The sequence below is a fragment of the Canis lupus genome, chromosome 4 (assembly GCF_048164855.1).
Source record: "Canis lupus baileyi chromosome 4, mCanLup2.hap1, whole genome shotgun sequence".
In the NCBI taxonomy this organism is placed as follows: Eukaryota; Metazoa; Chordata; class Mammalia; order Carnivora; family Canidae; genus Canis; species Canis lupus.
This window is the reverse complement of record NC_132841.1, coordinates 27068221-27089172: the sequence shown is the minus strand read 5'-3', so window position 1 is coordinate 27089172 and position 20952 is coordinate 27068221. Positions and strand designations below refer to the sequence as shown.

The 20952-nt window shown below is 40.4% G+C and overlaps 1 protein-coding gene across 8 annotated transcripts in view; it reads right to left on the bottom strand.

Annotated features, from left to right (window-relative positions):
* LRMDA (leucine rich melanocyte differentiation associated) overlaps positions 1-20952 on the bottom strand; it is a 1020248-nt gene that overhangs the window by 262222 nt on the left and 737074 nt on the right. For 3 of the 8 annotated variants that reach the window (XM_072823715.1, XM_072823716.1, XM_072823719.1), the window contains one exon: positions 10808-10888. The exons of the other annotated variants lie outside the window; for them this stretch is intronic. In XM_072823715.1, the coding sequence (XP_072679816.1) occupies positions 10808-10888 (81 nt within the window). The remainder of the gene's footprint in view (positions 1-10807; positions 10889-20952) is intronic. 8 annotated transcript variants of the gene reach the window in all.

The window sequence follows — 20952 nt, the reverse complement described above, 5'->3', positions numbered from 1 at the left end:
AAATCAGAGCCCAAGATTGATTTTGGAAGTCCTCTTCTTTGAAGCCTGATAGATGGAAGAACAATTATAAAAGTATTGCCCTCAAATAAAGAACTCCGCACTACTCAACCTTTCTTTTGGAACTGGGAGATTTCTCCACAGAAACATGAATAAAGTACAGGGAAGAGCTAAGGGTGAGGAAAGACATAAATAGGACTGGATCAGCAATTTCCCCACTTCTGCTTCCTACCACACATAAACACACACACTCACACACACACTCACCTCTCTGCGGGTCCCGGAGGTCATGAGGATCAAATATAAATTTTGAAAGTTTGCAAAGGGGGAATCCATTTCAAGTGACTTAAAGGATAACTGTCACTGGAATTAATATGGTTGGAATGTTTAAAATTGCCACAGGTTCCTTCACTTTTGAAAGGTGTCAGTTTCCTGTCTTAGAAGTTGAATGTCTGTCTGTGATACCACAATGAAGGGTTATGCTGTCACAGGCTGTTCAGGGCCAAGAAAAGCTTATTTAATTTACCGAACTGCACACAGAAATTGGGAAGGATGAGTCCAAAAGGTTAGATGTGGGGCATGATTCTTATCTCTCACCATTTCCCATATTATTACAGTGTCCCATTAATTTTCCTTTCCATATCTGAAACATGTCTTGAAAATAAGTTTTATGTTTTTTCACTGTATCCCTTTCTCTTCATTACTCACAAGACTCCTCTCCCAAAGAACAAAAACAGACCAGATATAAGGAACAAGAATCTACACCTCGCTCTGATGGGGCACAGCTTCTGCAACTGAAGCATCTGAAGTGCTGAATTGCCACCCAGGATGACATCAGGAGAAGCAACCAAGTTGATTCAAATCTTTATAGCTACATTCCTCCAACTAAAATGACCATCCCACCTGTAAATGAAAAACACATTTCAACAGGCTTCCCTCCAGCATTCAAGGTAAATGTACATCCACATCACTGCTAAAAGGGTAACAAAGGATGAATGAATCAAATTCTCAGATTTCCTTTAGAGTAAACTGGCCCCGTCCAAATGCTGGTAAGAAGTTCAGCTCTTGCAAGATGACCTGCCAGTGAGTTATGATGACAGCATATCCATCATTATGATGAGAGATGAATCTGAGTTGGCCCCAGAGAGCTTTCCATTCTTTTTAAACCTGTGGGAGGCATCAGAGTCCATAGTGGTTTTGCCACTATAACAAAGAAGGGCCTCTGAGTTTACAATGTTAACTATCTCAGGGTCACATGTTACCGAAATCCACCTACCTCCCTCTTTGGACATTTATGCCCTATGTGTTATTCTTCTACTTGAGCACACAATCGCCATGTAGCCCACAGCAAGTGTGTACCACCTAACAGGTGCCATGCTGGGTGCGGGGTATTCAGGAATCCAAAAGGCACAGTTGCTGCCTGGGATTACAGTCTAGTAGAGGTGAAAACCCTGACCATATGTGAGACAAGTTACACGGAAACTTGAGCAATGTGTTATGAAAGAATGCGTTATTGATGCCTAAAAGGCAAAAAGATAAAGTGACCATTACATGAACCTGGGGAAACAATGCCTCAGCAGAAGCAGCCCTGAATTTAAGCAACGGATCAACTCCATTTCTCAAACTGGAGTGTTTTCATTCTGTTTTTAATTTGAATTCCACGATACTTTTAAACGATTCTTTGCAAAAAGCATAAAAAGGAGAAAGACTAAGATAAATCAAGGGCCATGAAAAACTACTTCTTTTGGAAGTTCCTTTTTGAGTCACAGATTATAATAAAACAAATTGAAACATTCATTAGAAATGAGCTTGCCTTGAAATCAACTTCATAGAGAGGGAAAGTTGACCTCAGAGGTATACTCCTTAGTCAAGATCAGTCATTCAAAGTTTAAAAGGCACCCTTCAAAGGAATGACATGTGAGGTTTTTGGTGTTTTGTTTTGTTTTGTTTTTTTCCAGTTCTGAAAAGGAGTTGAGAAATGGCCACAAAGAAGACTTCCCAAAATGTTAACAGTAACATATTTCATAAAATTCCACAAAAATGATGCTACTTTTTTATGAGGGATTTTTTTAGGTCACATTTTTATATTCTGTAGAGATGATGGAATGGGTTTCAAGGATTTAGGGAAGGACAAATGGCAGCAAGAGTGTGCCAGGTGAAGTAAGGCACACGGCAGGGCCAGCTTTGCCAAGGAAGGGTCTCAAATCTCACTGGCTGACACTATTTCTTCCAGTAAACTTGTTGGAAAGCATCAACTTGTCAAGGGTATTCTCCTTGGAGGGAGAACTGAGGACCAGCGGAATTAAAGGACCAAAAGTTTTGGATTTGGAAGCCTGGGAAACAATCCACAAAGAAGAGGTCAGTGCACAGCCCCTGGCCAAGGGCTAAGTAAGTCACACAGAGCAGAGGAATGACCAAGGACCATTCAGGGAAGGTGTAGGGGCCAAAATCACATATGTGCCAGAAGAGTTCGTTGAGATCAGTTGCCCGAATCATGCACTTGATAGATAATGAAACTGAGGCCCAGTAAAGGGAAAGGATTTATCAACTCCACTCTGTGGCAGAGCCAGAACCTAACTCTGAATACTGGTAAGTGTGCTTTCCATCACCCCACTCAGCCTCCTTCACTGAGAATCACCCACAAATGATAAAGCACATCAATGAGAAGCTGCTAGCAGGAGTGGAGCTCTTTGGGAGCATGAGGCTGGCTTAAGTGAATACTGGTGATGGGGATTTCCATCACTGAGAACCCAAGCAATTCCTGACTCTAAGAGGCAGGCATCTGGAGTTCACTTTCTAATTCTACAGCCAAAATTTGTGTTCTCCAAAATTTGTCATCCCCAACAACTCTGTAAATCTATGTACACTGCTTAAATGTTATCCTAAATTTCTGGGGATTTTTTGTTTTGTTTTGTTTGTTTTTGCTTCTCTTTGGTCATAGTTCAGTAATCGTGCTCAGGTGGCACATCAGTACTTTTACATGATGGGTTCATCATACAAAGATGCTATCTGCCTTTGTAAATTTGTTATAAAAATATTTTTAGGGCAGCCTGGGTGGCTTAGCGGTTTAGCGCGGCCTTCAGCCCAGGGCCTGATCCTGGAGACCTGGGATTGAGTTCCACATCAGGCAACCTGCATGGAGCCTGCTTCCCCCTCTGCCTGTCTCTCTCTCTCTCTCTCTCTCTGTCTCTCATGAATAAATAAAATCTTTAAAAAATAATAATAGTAAATAAATAAATAAATAAATAAATAAAATAAATAAATAAAAATATTTGTAACATACGACTTTGAAAAAATATGCAACACAAATATTTACAGCTCACCTTATAGGCCTATTATAGAAAGTATTTGTGTTGTTTTTTCAAGGCTTATGAGAAGCAAGTTCAAACAACCACAATAAACCTAAGGAGGCAAGCCAAAATCTAATTTTCTCCTTGAAGCTGTGACTTAAGCACATCAATGTACTCAAAGGCTCCCGGTTTTGACTGCACAGCATTCATTCATTCTTCTCCTGGTGACAACCGATAATGGTTTTCTTTGGAGAACCAATACTTCTTATCTTAAAATTCATGTGGTTCAGATGGAACTGACCCCATCTCCTGGTACAAGATATGGGCCAGATCCTGGTAATTGGTTCATGGATTGGAATACAACTCAAATTCAGCCAGTGAAAGTCAATCTTGCAATTTTGTTTGAACCACTGGGAAAGAGCTTTCTTTTGAATGAGGTAGCTAATTCGCCAGATCAATCCTTTAGCTGATATTGGCTATCTTACCAAAACTTGTTAAAAACAAACCAGAAGACCTTGCCAAACTACATAGGGAAGCAGAAATGAGATGAGAGAGAGAAATTACTGATAAAGCTATCTGAACCTGAACCTACTATAATCCTGCAGGTACGTGGTAGACAATTCATACAAATGACTATAATAATTCCTTTTATCCCTATATATACTCTACAAAATAACCCTACCACTCCTCCAAGAGGTAGAATCTATTTCTTCACCCTAGAATATAAGTTTGGCCATGCAACTTGTTTAGAAAATGAGTTAAAAACAAATGTAATCTAAGTAAATGCTTGAAGATACTTGAGCAGTGCAGTTGTACTCTCTTATTAGGGGAACCTTTCGGCCACTAACAAAGAAGCCCAGGCTAGCTAGCTTCTTAGAAGAAAACCACATGGAGAGCTATTCCAACCATCAAGCTGATGCTCTAGACAGTGAGGCTATCCACCCTGGCAAAGGCAGCCCAGAAAGAACCACTAGCCAACCCAAGGACTGTGATCTAATAAATTACTTTCATTTTAAGCCATTCAGTTTTATGTTGGTTTATTACAAAGCAAAAGTGAATTGATAGAACATTAAATTACATACTTTTTTCCTTCTGCTATTAGAACTGAGTTTTTATCATTTATAACCAAAAAAATACAAGTACTTAGTGCCACATCTAGCATATTTGACATCCAGAGCAGATCACGGTTAACATCCATTCTCTTAATAAAAAAAAAAAAAATTCAGTTATAATCCCACAATAATCAATAATAATCTTCTTACTTTGTTTTTTGGTCTTAAAATAAATAATAATTCAAAAGAAAAAATTATAATTTTAAAAATATAATTCAAAAGAAAAAAATTATAATTTTAAAAATATAATTCAAAAGAAAAAAATTATAAATATAATTCAAATACTTTTAAAAATTTCATGAATGAACAAAGTAAAATAGTACACCTCATGGTTTGCCCTATGTTTTAGTGTTTTCAATGTTAAATACATACAGATGCTCCAAATGGTTTCAGAGAATTACAAAATTGAAATACTTCAAGACCTGTTTCTTTAACTTTCAATCATTGAACTATGGCTGTCGATTTCAAAACCATTGTTTAAATGCAGGAAAATGTACTACTAGGGTTTCGAAGATAATGACCACCCAAAATAATCTCCAATGATACCAAACCACTACAAATTTGCTCTCAAATATGTGTAGCTGAGTTCACAGATACTGGGGCTACCTGTGTAGCTAGGAGTTCTCCAACTAGAATACAATATGTAGTAAAAGATAATTTTTAAGGGTATTAACTTAAAGTGTATGTATTGATTATTAAAATATAATAGAACTCACAGGAATTATTTAGAAGTTGCACTGAAAAAGTATTTTTTAATTTTTTTTTCCAGAAAGGAGTATTTTATCACTTTAATTTGCTCAAATTGCCAGCATATGGTGATAACAAAGTACAGACTAAGTTTTAGTTGGTTTTGCTTTTGTTTTAAAAACTCTAAAAACAACACTCACTGCCCTACCCTTCATACTGCACTGCAAAGAGCACTGTTAATAAACGTTATTAATGTTGAGAACTATACATAAAAATAGAAATTCTACAAAGGACCCTGACTGAAATAAACCAGAAGTATTGAATGAGTATGCTTGCATGCAGGAGGAAATTGCCAGGGACAGACCTAATGATTTCAATATTGACCTAAAATTTCCAAATTTTCTAGGAAGAGAAATTAAGATAATTGATGGCTCTGAGCCTTTCGGCACTGTGATGAGATAGAACTGACATTTCATTGGAAGAAAAAGTAATTAAAAAGCTTGCACCGTGATACTGTGTTTCAGTTTATAGTAAAATCCCTTCCTAATTCCAGAAAATCTTTAAGGTTCCTGGACCAAGATAAACCAACAAACAATATCCCATTATCTAATTAATTTTCAATTAATCAAATACCCACTTTAGGGTGAATTTCCTCTATCAGGAATCATGTAAAACTCCAGCTTTTCTTGGAAGATCTAAAGAAATAACGCAATGAGTAATACAAAATACAACTGTAAAGATGTAACTGATCACATGATGCCATTGATCTATATTAACCTATTCTCATTGACTGTACATCTGACTTGACTACATATTTTATTCATTTGCTTTATAGCTGGTCAGTTGTATCTTAGTAAATCCAATACCCTTCAAACTGAAACATATTTTATTCCCTCCAATATGCGCCTTTCTGCTACATTTTATTCTGTTTGGTATACTTCCTAATCAATTCTTTTCTGAGCTTCATTTCTTTTGGCACAATGTATCCATTGTTAGGATTTATTTCTTTCAAAATGATTTAAATCTATTTTGCCTGATGCTGCCTTCAAGCTACTGTATGCCCTATCCATTTCCCCACCAGTCCCATCCACTGGGCCATGTGATCTGGTTCATACTCCATCTTCTTGGTTGAGAAGAGATGTACTTTCCTAACTCAGTCTAATGTGAAATCTTGCTTGCTTTTTATCTCTCCTGGCAATGGTTGCAGATAGAATAATGAGAGTGATGCGTAGCAATGTGTAGAAATATCAGCATATTTTAGGTACTCAATGCTGAGATGGGTGACTATAGGCTCCTAGTATCCTCAGGGGCCTGAAGTCTTCTCTCTGAAGGGATGCTTCTGAAATTCTAGGTATTATTGCCAACAGATACAAAACAGTACTGCAAGAGCCAAGCTCTCTCTTGTAAATCCCTGTTGATTTAAAGAACAGCTGAAGTTGCCACCTTTGGTAGTATTAATCAGGAGTCACTTTTACTTTGGGTTGGCCCTGGACTGTATGTCATAAGATTTCAAAAGTTCATTTTGCACAGTCAAATTATTTTATTATTCATAGAGAAAAAACAAAAAGCAATAGAAAGACATGGTATTTTAATGACCTTTTTGGTGTTTGCCCTCTAACTAAAATGGCTAGAAAAGGTCTGAGGGAGAAGCTTCTAGACGGTAAGGCTGAAAAGGTCCATGGAAGGTAAAAGTTAAGAGGACCTAGGAAGCCTATCTAAGGGTTTATGGCCATATCCCAGATGCAAGAGGTCCCAGAAAGTTTCCAAAGAGAGGTGTTGACATGATAGAAGTACACTGTTCCTACTGAAAAAGGTTGTAACTTCCTAAAATAAAATGAATTTGAAATAAATTCACGATGGCAGGTGACCATGCATGCCCAGAATGTGACAATACTAGAGTACACCTTGTTCAAAAGAAAAGTATTTCTAATGGAAAGGAAAGAGAAGAGAAGGTCAGGAGAGACAGGGAAGTCTTCTTTGGAAACCAGGAAAATGAAACAGGAATTCATTTAGTGAGCATACTAAAAACGTAATAACATTACAAAAGATAGCTTATAGAGCATAACAAATTCTGTAAGGATTAAACATACAAAATACAAAGACTGGTAGTATGGAAGATAAGAGATCCCTCAGAGAAAGTGACCATGCCTAATTGAAGTTAATGACAAAGAAATTTGAGGACATAAACATAAAAATACCCTTGATTTAATGAGCACCTTTTATTTATAGAAAATAAAAATAGTATTTCCATATTGACTCTAATAGGGCATGAAACTAGAGAAGGAAGGATGTCACTAAAAATAAATTTCTGGGTATATAATTAATGAAAATTGACAACAAAGAAGGTTGGACAAGCAGGAAGAATGAGGACACAGCCAAAGAAATCAAAACAATATGACTACATGGGAGACATTCTGATGAACTCAGATTTTAAGAAGTCACTTAAAAAAGCAATGCTCAAAGGAAGAAAACAAGTCTACTCTTGGGAAAGCAGACAGACAGAAAGAAAGAAAGAAAGAAAGAAAGAAAGAAAGAAAGAAAGAAAGAAAGAAAGAAAGAAAAAGGAACCTCAAATGCCAGAGAGAAGGCACAATTAATAAGGTCTTGTTTGTTGTTATTTTCTCCATCATGAAATTATATCTTCAAGTTGGAAATATGAGTGAAGATATAAAAAAGAAAACAGAGATAAAGAAAAGAAGGAAGCCCTTGAAGAGCTTATGAGAAGCATAAAAAGCTACATCTCTAGACCTAGACAAAAAAGTATTTTATTTTATAACAACAACAAAAAATTCTTATAGATCTGATCGTGGAAATCTTTATAACGTTCCAAAACTCAAGGTGGGGGGGTGGAGGGAAGCAGATTCAGACAAATCTCTTTTTTTTTTTTTCAGGAGAAAGGGGAGAGTTAGATTCCCACCAAAAATATAAAAGATCATATTAAATGTAGGATATGTGAGCACTTGGAAAAGACAGTAACAACTCCTAAGAGCCACTGACTTTTCACCTAGGATGACCCAGGCCAAATCAGCCTCTTCCCCAGACCGACTTACTTACTTACTTTCTTTCTTTCTTTCTTTCTTTCTTTCTTTCTTTCTTTCTATCTTTTCAAAACAGCTATTAAACAGGTAGATCTATGAGAACATAGACATAATACATTGATTCCAACAAAACATCTCACAAAAATTCTCGTGATACTGCTCTGCCAAAAAAAGAAATAAATTAAAATTAAAAAAGAAGAAAGTAAGAAAGAAAAAAAGAGATTCTAATCAATTTATAGCAGATCAACTACATATACCAAAAAAACTGTTCTTTCAATCAATGCCACCGAGAACAGAGTTTCCTCCAGCCTTGCCACTGTATCCCATCCTTGCATCCAGCTTGTTGAATAAAACCTAGAAATCTAAGTTCTAACCAAGGACAAATAAAACAAGAGGCAGCAAATGCCACCATTTACGTCTGAAAACCCAGCTTCCCAAGTAAGGGACGGGAGAGTTTTTCTGGGCAGTAGCTTATGTAAGAATAAAAGCCCAGCGGGTACTGGTTGACTCCGAGCTCTATTGTAGTAACACGCAGCAGATGCTCTGCGTCCCTGGAAGCCCTCCAGGCAACACTACTCAACTATCTGCATATCCTGGGTGAGATGTGGGACAAAACATTTTTTTCCAACCCTAAGATCCCTGGACTCTAAAATGAATATGAATCCCTGCCTGCCTGGTGTCCTGTATTATTATTCCTAAATAACTGCAAAGGGGGAAATCACACACACACACAAAAAAAAGTGATTAAAACATTTTCTAAAGCCACTGATTTTATATACAAAAGTCATTCTGATATTTGTTCTAATTACCAGAATGCTCTGGCCCTCCAATAACTAGTTGCAAGGACACACATCCCAGCTGACCAAACCACGAGTCTAAGACAGGCAGAAAAACCCAACGTCTCCCTACCACGACAAAAGCAACTGGAATTGCCAAATCCGATATACAAAACATTTAATTTATAACAGTTAAAACCTGGCCTCTGACCAAGTCCAAAAGAACTATGTCTTATTTCACTCGCTCTTGAATATGTCTCTTTCAGAGATAAATGACTCTGCTCTTTGCCAGTTCTCTCCTCTGTTTGGTGTTTTGTTTAGCTGCGCTTGTGACAAGCCAAGAGTTGATGCATCTGCTTGAATGTGTAATTTACCTCTCTGGTCAGCTTCGCTTTTTTTTCCTTGACAATATTATGTCAAACAATCACATCACAACTGGCTCTGATCTCTTTGTTGTTAGCTAATAAATTAGAGAGTATTTATTATCTGCAATCCTTTTTTCCTCTTTTAATGGTGACACATTTGTGGTGAATTACAGGGCAGCTTTATAAACTAGGCTCTGGGCCAGTCTCAGGCCCTGCGTCCATGTGAACGTTCCCTCTGCCGGTTGGCCTCCCGGACGGGTGGTAAATCAAGGCAGCTGTCACAGCCGCGAAGTTAGTGTGCGTCATCGGGGAGAGCAGGAAGCGTTGGGGGTATAATTCTGTCCATCACACTAATATGTTATATCAGTAGCTTTGTAATCTTCTGCTATAACTTATGGGAAGTGACACCTAAGAATTCACTTTGAAGGCAACGTGCTCTTCAGACTTTAAGCCAAAACAGACCCGATTCGCAGCAACCGTCCCTCTGTTTACATGAGTGGGTTTCTCCTGCCAGGGAGTCGGGTCCCTATCAGTGTGGCAGGATTTTACACATTCCACCACCGGCTGAACTCTGTTTACAGCCCTCGTGGCAGGATTTGTAAACTTTTCAAACAGGATTTCTTCTCTTCTCTTGGTTAGCCTGGCCTTAACCTCCAGTAGCCGGAGAGATAAATATGCTCCCTGAATGTTCTCATGACAAAGTGAATCTCTGACAGATGGGAACGCACGGGTGACCCATTTCCTTGTCCGTTCCCCTCCGACCTTTGCCTTGACAAATGCAGGAAATGCCCGCAGAAGACAGAAGGCCGGGCTCACACGGTCGGATGGCAGCATCAGCTTCTGTGGGTGTTCCTGCAACCGTCCATGGGATACCCACAGAAGCCAGGGCACACAGCCTTCAACGGACAGCGTACTTTCCAAGGCACGACAGCAGAGTGACCAGACTCACATCCTGTGTCCTCTAAAAAGGATGCCTTACTTCCCGGGATGTGCTACTGGATTGTCCCTACTGGATTGTCCCTGGCTGGGTTCTCAGCAGGCCAATGAGAGAAGCCCTTTGGGGAAGATTAAGTAGTTGTGAGCTGCCATCTGATGGAAAAGAAATCTGCAAGAACTGTTCAAAGGAGCTCTTCCTCCCCCAGGCACAAAGCTAAATATGCACAGTAAAGAAATTTGAAAAATGCCTGTCCTTGCCATCCCCAATACCCCTTTGATTGATAGCAGAGAGGGCTCACTATGATAATTTCCCTTTGACAGGTCCCAGGCATAAATCCCACAGAGTTGTTGCTCTGGTTTGACAACCTTCCGAGGGCTCCAGTTAGGAACAGGAAACAGGCCTCTATTTTTCACCCTCAATGCTCCTTCAGGTGCAAAGAAAAGACCGTATGGAAAAAATAAATCCTTATCTGAGGGGGAAACCAAATTCAAAGCAGTTTTAATACTTATTCATCAGAAAGAATGTCCAACAGGGGAAGACGTGACCTCAGTCCTACTTCTTCAAACTTACATTTAAATCTTCCAAGTAAGAGATTTGAAACCTACCCGAGACGAGAAATTGGTACTCCTTTCCCATTCACATCTTGGTTTTACAAAGTTGTATTCGTTTTTAACTTCAAGGTCAGCCTAGAAAAGTACCATAATATTTTCTAAAAGCCATTGCTTAAAAGTAAAAATGCATTTATGTAGTAACAACCATGATTTACTACCATTTACGGAGAGCTTACGAATGGCCAGACTTTATAACTCTTCATGTCCTCTTAATCCTCACAACTACCTGGCAATTAATAGGGATGCAATTTTAAAAAGAGGCCAAGCCATGGATTTTTTTTTTCAGCATTCATCTTTCAGACATCTTTCATGAAATGTCAGGAGTATTTGGGGATCAGTGCATCGTCACCCAGCCATCTCCCCGACCAAGGATCTGGAAAGGTGGCTAAGCACTGAGAAGCCTAGTCACAGAAATCATATTTAACTGGGTTGAATCAAGAAGAATCTGTGGCATGTTAACTATATTGAAATTTAAAATAAAATTAAAATTAATTAAATTTTTTAAAAATTCAAAAGAAGAAGAAGGATCCGTGGCTTCCCCTAGGTTAGCTAGGAAATTAGATTAACCAGGACACATTCTCCATGCATTTTAGTTGATCCCATCTACAAAAGCATTACTGTGACCTATTAAAATTATTAAAGGGTCAAATGCAGGCAGGTATCTGAAAAGAAGGAGCATTTCCATGTCCTTAAAATTTTCAGAAGTACAAGATTTCCCTTTCAATTCTCTATCTCTTTAGAATGTGAGAAATAGTTTTCTCTTGGCTCTAGGGTCCAGTGAGAGGATCCACACAGCTCTCATGCCCTAAGAGCATATTCCTCCTTCGATCTGACCACCCTGCCAGGGCGTGGATAACTGAGTGCCATCCAAGTTTTGCAGAAAGTCTGCACTATTGAGAGGTGCCACCAACAGGGAAGGAAGGATCCAGTATTGTTACTCACTGTAAAAACTGAGCCTTTAACTTAACAGGACTCTAATCCATGGACTTCACCCCCAGGCCACAGAATTAGGCCTTTTTTTCTTGGGGTCAATATTTTATGACTATACCCATTTTGTGGAGGAATTACCTGCTGCCCAAGGAATTCTAATAATTGGTACATGGGTCAGCCACAAAAAGTCAGTGGAGAAAACGAGAATAGAAAAGAGCAAGCTGCTCATAAAAGTGGAAGTAATATATGAGTTTTTCTAAGTCATAAAACAGCTTGAACAAATTTCAAGGAAAAGAAACTTACTAAATAATTCTCTCTCACTCCATTGCCCCTCTAAATACAAAACAGGATGTGCTTCCTTGTAAATGTCTATAAATTTGGGGGGAGGAAAACAAATCTGATCTTGTGTACAGAGCTCTAGGCTGCAAAGAACATGGTTGGGTTTCTGTTTCCCTTAGAGGAAGATGCCAGAACAGCATTTTCCCATCAACTGTTGATAAGAAAGGCATTTAGCATTTCATTTGATGGGCCTGTTGTGAGTGGGTGGTATGACATGATAAATTATGGCCAATGTCATATTAAAAATTATAGGCCCATCTGCACATGCTCACTCTGTTCTTAAGCTAATGATACGCTATCCTGTGCAAAGCCTTCAGCTGTGGCAGATGTTGGAATGATGTTCTTCTCCCAGGATAGCTTTAGAAAATAGAAATCCCAAAGGTTTAGAGAAGCGATAGCCATCTTTCTAGCCCATAAGCAAAAACTGAACCAAACCCCTACTTTCTGCAAATTCAGTCCTGTTTAGATCTGATTCCCACCTTGATTCAGGTCCTTCTCTGAAGGATTCAATCTACTTCTCTGTGATTAGCATGAGAAATTGAGTGAGGAAGACATTTTAAAATTAGGAGATAATCTCCTCTGCTTGAAACCAAAGAAGCATCCCTTGGAGCATAAAAGACATCTTCAGGACTGTGAAAAGGGCACTTGGTCTTGAAGGAGAGGAGGCTGGGGTAGAGTAAAGTATTGCCTACATATACAGGGAAGTCTGAAAACATGTGACATGAAAGCAGCAATTCCTATACTGGGGTATCTCACACTTTGTGCTATTTAATATTTTAGAGCAGACAATTCTTTGTTGTGAGGTTGTCCTGTGTGTGGTAAAATGTCCACAGAATCTCTAGTCTGTACCCACCAGATGTCAACAGCACACTCCTAGCCCAGAAGTAAAACTCAAAAATGTCTCCACATGCAAATAAAAGATTCTAGGGGGTCAAAATCGCCTTGGTTGAGGACCACTATCGTAGATGGGAAAGGCCATGCCACTGAATCTCTGTGGGAATCGTATGTTTTCCAATAAAGAGGACTGTATTCACAAGCACATACTGTCATGTGCGCCTTTTTCCTAGTATTTCAAACACATGATAGGACCGAAGATAGCAACATCCTTCAACGCTTAGCCAAAATGAAGGTGCCTTTACTGTAAGGTTAAAGTTAAGTCAATCAATGTACAGGTAAAAAGAAAATAGGATCTCCTTTAAATATTTCTCCATAAGGTGAGTTTTGTTATAGTCTTCATTCTTTCCATTCTAGAGACCTTGAATCTTACCGTAAGAGTTAGAGATTAGTCAAGAAAACAAAACTCCATGAGAGATCATTCATTCAAAAAGAGAAAATGCAATATGGGATATTAATCCAAGGGTTTTAGAGGAGCTGAAATAATAAGCAAGAGAAAAGAAAGTGATCCAGAAAATAGAGTCTCAGGAAGCTGCCACCATCTCTATGCTGAAGGGTCAAAGGAAAGGTTACTGGAATCTTGGAGCCAAAGCCCCCTGGCAGAAGCTGGGCTCAGGGTGGCACAGTCAGTGGGGGCTGGGACCATGCTGGAAAGGGCTTCCCACAGGAGATAGAGCCACAGAATAGACCCAGCCGCTGCCAGAAATGACCATCTGAGGCAGAGAGACCAGGAAAGAAAGATCTTGGCTTCTTCTCTCTTCTGCCCACCTGCAATCTGTTACGAGTGCCTCTCACTGGCTGAACCTGGCTTGATTCCAGGAGACAAGGGAGCTTGGGAAACAGTTTATGTGGATAAGCCCCTGTGACACATAGAGAGCAGGGCAAGGTTTGAGAACAGATTTGAAAGCTAACAGACAAATGGCCAACAAAACTATCAAGTTCAACTGTAAGGACAACTGAACGCAGTTCAGACTTGAGTTGGGAAGAGGAAAGCAAAGTGGATGAGTCTGAGACATAAATTAGGCTGAGGGAAAAACTTTTCAAACAAATGAACAAAAACACTTCAAAAGTTCCCTCCACCTCCTACTTTTCTTCCCCTCCCACACCAAACTAAACTTGGGAGAGAAAAGTCTAGACTGGGGCTGCTACTGGATAACTCTTATGAAACTGAGTTACTATCTAAGCAGACAATTGCTAGAAATGCTAGGCCTATTAGTCATCTATTGTGGTAACAGGCCACCACGAGCTTAGTGGTGTAAAACAACAACTTAGTGGTGTATTTGCTCATGACTTTTTTTGGTCAGAAATTTGGGCAGGGCTCAGCAGGATGGTTCTTGGGTCTCACCTGAGATCATTCGTGTGACTACTGTGAGGTGGCAGATTGGCTGGGGGCAGGTTCACCCCAGGGGTCTCTTCTGAGATGGCTTTTTTTTTTTTTTAACTTCCAGTAAACAAACCAACCTGTTGCATGGAAGTCTCAGGGTATTAGGCCAGAGGGCAAGCCTCAAAGCACAAATACTTCCTAAGCCTCTGCTACATCATGTTTGCTAATGCCCACTGATCAAACCAAATTACAAGGTCAAGTCTAGATTTGAGGGGTTGATGGCAAAATTTCACTGTTCATAGGAGCAATAGTACAGTCACACTGCAAAGGGGCATGACCAGAGGGATGGGAAATAATGTGACCATTTTTAATTATCAGACTACGTGAGATTTCCTAGCAAATGTTTTTCTAGACAGAATATTCTGGTTTCATCCACACCTGAACATTTCAAAGGGATATATATTTGTTTTCAAAACAGTAAATGTTTTAGGTTGTCACAGAGACACTGGACTCTAAAACAGCTCTCCTGAACTCCTTCGACCAAACTCACTCCACAAGAGTTTCAAGGTTAACAATGAACCACCTCACCCCAAGTTAAGGATGCTGCCCCAATTCAAATCCAAGTTCAGAGAAAAAGCCTCAAGACTCCCTTCTTTTGCTCTGTGCCTTAAACAAGGGCATATCCAGATTTCAGTAGAGCAATTCAGCGAAACATCAGACCAGGAGTCAGAAACTGTGGTTTCATATTCTGGAACCAATCATCTATGTAAGCCACTGGGATACGTCTCTTCTCTCCAAGTCATAATCTCCTGATCTGGGAAATCAGGAAGTTAAACTACTCTGGGATAGCTGGGGCCGGCATGAGACACAAAGGAGGAAAGAGGGTGAGGTGAATCAGCTGGTGGAAAGAGAACAGTGTGAGGGGCACGGGAACTGGAGGGTGTCACTTGTTCAAGACAGTAAATTAGTTGTTTTCCCTAAAATATTTTGGCACCTGATCTCACTGTATCTATCACAATATCACCTCCAAGAACTCACCTGGCTCTGTTTGCTGTCTCTCCTAATCTCGTTCCTCATGTGTCTCAGCTGCACCCAACTTTACTTGGAGTTATCTGGTCCCCCTGGTCTTCACGAGGGGGGTGCTCACTTGCAATGCAAAAAAAAGTGGAGCAGAGACACTGGTCTATTCTTTAAACCATCTTGTTTCAATCCCACACACCCCTTAAAGTGGGGTTGCAATTGACAAGGCTCTTGTTTTCACAAAAGAAATGCCATTTAGACTGATCTAGGCCCATAATTCTGCTGCACTCTCTCCTATCAGTGCTTCTGGAAAAACTGCAGGACCTGACACTCCAAGATCCTATCACGGCCTACAGTTAGCTGTGGATTAGTGCAACTTTCCCCAGGCCCCTGGTTCCAAGCACTGCTTCCCCCAGGGGAAACATGTTCCCCAAATATCTGATTTCTACCCTCTTCGTTTCCCAGGGAAATCCCAGGTTAGAACTCAAAAGAAAATAAGTTGTTTGCTCTGAAATATGAGATTGGAAGAGTTGGAGAAGTCCAGCGACTACTGCAAGGCCCCATTCTGAGCTGGTAGGAAACAGTATTGTTAGAAATGTGTTCCTTCATATGACATAAAGCATTTTCCAAATAGGCCTTTTGAGTACCACTTCTGCCATAAAACCCATCAGGACCACCTCCCATCAAACTCTTCTTTCTTACCAGTGAGCCTTAAGTCAGCCTTCAACTCTTTTGTTTGGTGTGTAATAATATTAGCAGTAGAGCATGGAAGCTCAGCAGTCTAGATTTGAATCCTGGCTCCATCCCTGGAAATCAGATGCTGGGGACTTTGGTCAAGTTTCTCGATCTTTCTACACCTCTGCTTCCTCAGCTATAAAAAACTAACATAGGGTTGTAGTGATGAATAAGTGACAAAGTACTTGCAGAGGCTCTCACATGTGGCATATAGTAACTGCAGCAGTGTTAGCTGCTGTCATCGTGTCTCTATTATATTGCTGATTAAAGTGTTAACTTGTCTTATGTATCTCCTTTATGGTTCTTGTATTTATCTAATTAGATAATAAGTTCAAGAGCAAAGATGACAAATATTTTTCATATCTCTTTATCCTCATCCTCCACCCCCCCTACTGCCACCCCCATTAGTCCAGTGCCTGGTGTACAATAGAGATAGGGGCTGGTAGGTGGGGTCTAACATCATGGTGTAAGGGTAGGATGCCATGAAGATAGGCTCTAAGGGAGACATGGGTTATTGAACATGGCTCTTAATAATTGATAACTTGTTCAACTTACCAAGTATCTCCTTGCCTCGGGTACATAAAGTGTAAAATGGGAATAAGGTTTTTGCCTTAGAAGGTAGTTGTGAACACAGATCCTTCATAGTGTAAGGCTCACGTGGGTACTCAATAAATGCTTATTTCCCTCCCCCTCACTATTAATGAACTGATCAGATCAGTACCGGGAGATGTGGAGAAGTCTGAGGAAAGCAGCCTCTAGCGGAAAAGGCCAAGTGAGGGAACTCAACGTCCCACAGGTAAATACCACTGACCTCATAAGAGGGTCCCATCCCCACAAACTCTCCTACCCACTAAACACCCAGGCAGTGGATTCACAATGCCGCTTAGAGATGATAAAACTCATCAACAGAGGTTCTTCATGAGAACTAGGGAGTGGAAGGTCTTAGGGTTTTTAGGAAATCCCTAGTTCTCCCCTCTATAACTGCTAGGCTCTGGATGGAATATATAATACAGCACCCTACATTTTCCTCTAAAACTTTCTTTCCTTCTCACCTTCCTGCAATTCTCCTATCCTCCGAAAGCATGCCAGACAAAAGATGTGGGCTAGATGGATCCACGGCCTGACCTTACGGGGATCAACTTGAGTTTTCATGGAACCACAGAACATTAGTGCTGAGACGAGGTGCTCCAACAACCTCACCATGAAGATGAAGCCACAAAGAAGTTAAGCAGTTGGCCCATGATTATGCAGTTGATCAAGGACAGAAATGAAATACAGACCTGTGCTCTTTTTAATTTCCCATCTTTCTGATGCCTCAGAAGAACCCAGGATTCTAAAAGCATTTATTCAAGTAAGACATGCTCTAAATTCCAACAATGACTTCTCCAGCCTGTATTGGGTGGGATACAGTCAGTTTTGACTTTCTAGATCTAAAGTCAGTGAAATGAACACAGTCAGCAAAAGCCATTTATATCAGCTTCTTCCTGCGGCACAGAGTATTATATACGGTCCCATGTGCTGTATGTTCTGCAGGGCTGAGAATGTACCCTGAGACCTCCTCATGTGAAAGAAACAGACTGCAGCTGGCCAACCACATTGTGGCTCCAATATGGACTTCAGCTGCTACACTATAGGGTTGTGTTCGGTGAACTGCATTTTTTAAAAATGTTAATATCTACATGGCTCTCACCCAACTGCCTTAAGAATACCAGCTGTACCGTGCTTTTGCCTCTACTTTGACAGTCCGAAGAACAGCTCCCGAAAAATAGAACATTCTTCAGGGGAGGGCTGTTGGTTTTGCAGACATTTTAGGAGGAGGCGAGGAAGATGAAAGAGATTTCATTGAAATGTCATATATGGAAAGGGATGGGACGGGACTGAAGAGGGAATCTGGTATGCTCCCCATGCCTTTCATGTACCACGCACGGGGTTGGGCGAATACTCAGGCCTATCACATTTGGTCCTCACAACACTGAGATGAGCATAATAATCACGGTTTTATAAATGACAAAACTGAGGCTTAGAAGATTAAGAGACTTGCCCAAAGTCAAACAAGGAATTTGTTGCATAGCTGGTATAATAGTTTCCAACGTCTATTATAACAAATTACCATAAATTTGGTGGCTTAAAACAACAGAACTGTACTCTTTCACAGTTCTGTAGGGCAGAAGTCTGAAATCAAGGTGTTGGCAGGGCTGTGCTCCCTCCAGAGGCTCTAGAGGAAAATCCTTCCTTGCATCTCCCAGCTTCTGGTGATGCCAGGCATCCTTTGGCTTGTGCTGCCTAACTCTGCCTCTGTCTTCCCATGGACTTCTCTTCTCCTCCATCTCTCCTCTGGGTGTCTCCTATAACGATACTTCTGGGTGCTAATCCAGGATCATCTCATTTCCAGATCCTTAATTGCATCTTCAAAGACCCTTTTTACAAATAAGGTCACATTCATAGGCTCCTTGGGTCAAGATGAAGATATATCTTTTGGGGGAGGGGGCCCAACCCACTACAGCTGAGTTACAATTTGTAACCCAAGCTTGTCTTACATATAGCCCATTTTCTCACCACACTGTCAGGTTATTCCTTGTGTTTTCCTTTATCTGTTTTCTTAAGGATGGTTTTGGCTACGATAAAGATTCCAAAGTAGCCACAGACAGAGTAGAGAGAGAACACAGCCCTTCAATTGCCCAGAGTTATCTAGAAAGTTAGTGACAGTGTTGAAATTTAAGCCCTTCTCAATCCTGTTATTGTTCTAAAAACCAAGAAGAAGAACTGATCCCTGAAAGATACCTGGCCATTGCCTCTAAACATCAAAACAGTTGATTCCTTCCGAAAGTTCAGCCCTCCTTTTGCAGGAGTAAAAGAGCTATCAGGTGTCAACTTAACCTATAGCCACCCCCTAATAAGTTTAAGATAAAAGGCCAGTACTTTCAAATAAGATTCAGACATAATGTAATAGCATTTGTTACCAAGCCCCATCTAATTATATCAGTCAATCTTCTATTACCAGACCCACAAGTGCAAAGAACTCTATTATAATCTCTCTATTATAACGATCTCCTCACTATCTGACTCCTCCAACTCTGCAATAAATTAATCATCCGCTTGCAATCATGAGTAAACATCAACTCAATTAAGAATTGATAAATAAACAGTTCACTCCAAGGCTTGTCCTGATACGGCAGAGAGTATCACTGGGCGCCTGCCAGGCCAATGCTGGCTTGCCTGGAGTTTTGAAATGTGGATGGCTAAGGCTGTGTTTCTTCTGCTGTTCTGGCTGTGGTCTTCTGCTCCCACTCTGTGTATGCAGGTGGAGAACTATTCCCTTGTCCTCTCTGGGTCTAAATGTGGAAGAACTGCCCATTTATCCTTACTCTGCACTAAATAGCAACACATATCTGAAAGAAAACCAGTAGGTAGGCAGTAAAATGCAAGAAATGTGAATGTTGCCCTAACAAATAGTATAGTAGAAGGAACCCTGCCATATGTAAAGATGCAGGACTTCATATTGAAGAGTTACATAATTGTTAGGGGTTAAATTTTGTCTCTCTAAAAAGATAGGTTGATGTACTAAACTCCAATACTTCAGAATGTGAATTTATTTGGAAAGAGGTCCATTGCAGGTGTAATTAGTTTAGATGAGATCATGCTGGATTGAAGTGGGCCCTTAATCCAATATATCTGGGGTCTCTATAAAATGATGTGAAGGCGCAGAAGGAATATCATGGGAAGAGACACACAGGGAGAAGACAATCATATAGTGACAGAAGCAGAGATTGTACAACGCATCTACAGGGAAGTAAAACCAAGAATTTCCAGCCACCTCCAAAGTTAGGAAGAGGTGAAAAAGGATTCTACCCAGAGCCTCAAAGGAAGCATGGCCCTACTGACAATGATTTCACACTCCTGGCCTCAAGAAGTGTAAGAGAGTAAATTCCTATTGTTCCAAGCCATGCCCTTTGTGACACTTGGCTAGGGTGCCCCTAGAAAGCCAATACAGTGGCTGACTATAATAGGAAAGATCAAGTTAACATTTTTGAGCATTGTTAGACGGCAGGCACTATACGAAGCATTTCATAAGCATTAAGCACATGGAATCTTCACAATCATTTTATGAAGTTGCAACTGAACCCACTTTCATTCAGTTTCAAAGTGAGGACTCTTATTCCCACTTTACAAATAAGGAAACAAGGTTGACTGAGGCTAACGACCCCAAAGTCACACAGTGGGTGAATGGCAAGCCTCTTCAGTACTGGGGGCACTCACTTCATTCCCCAAAACAACACACTGTAAGCCTGATGAGGACAGGGTCATGGTAGTGATATTTATCAGGACATCTCCAAACTGTGCTGCCCAGAGCCCAGGGGCTCCTGTGCCACAGGAACAGAGGATGAAGGGCAGCCAGTGACCACAGGGCTTGCCCAGCATTCCACTTCCACTTCATCAGGCACCCTCCACATTTATGTTTCATATTTCCAGTTTTCACATGAGATATATTTAAACCAACTTTTCTGCTGCTAGAAGGAAAGTTTTGAAATCATTGTCACTTAGAGAAACATTCTCTGCAGAAGCATTCCAGATAATATCTGCAGAAGGGATGACAGAATTAGAAAACTACCATTCTGGAACCGGCAAGGAAATAATGGACCTAGGACATGATCATCAAAAGATGCTCCATCAAAGCATGTGGGTGGCTCAGGGGTTGAGCGTCTGCCTTAAGCTCAGGTCATAATCCCAGGGTCCAGGGATGGAGTCCCACATCAGGCTCCCCATGGAGAGCCTGTTTCTCCCTCTGCCTATGTCTCTGCCTCTCTCTGTGTCTCTCATGAATAAATGAATAAAATCTTTTAAAAAACAAAACAAAACAAAAGATTCTCCATCACTGGGTGAGAGGTTGGTTGGGAAC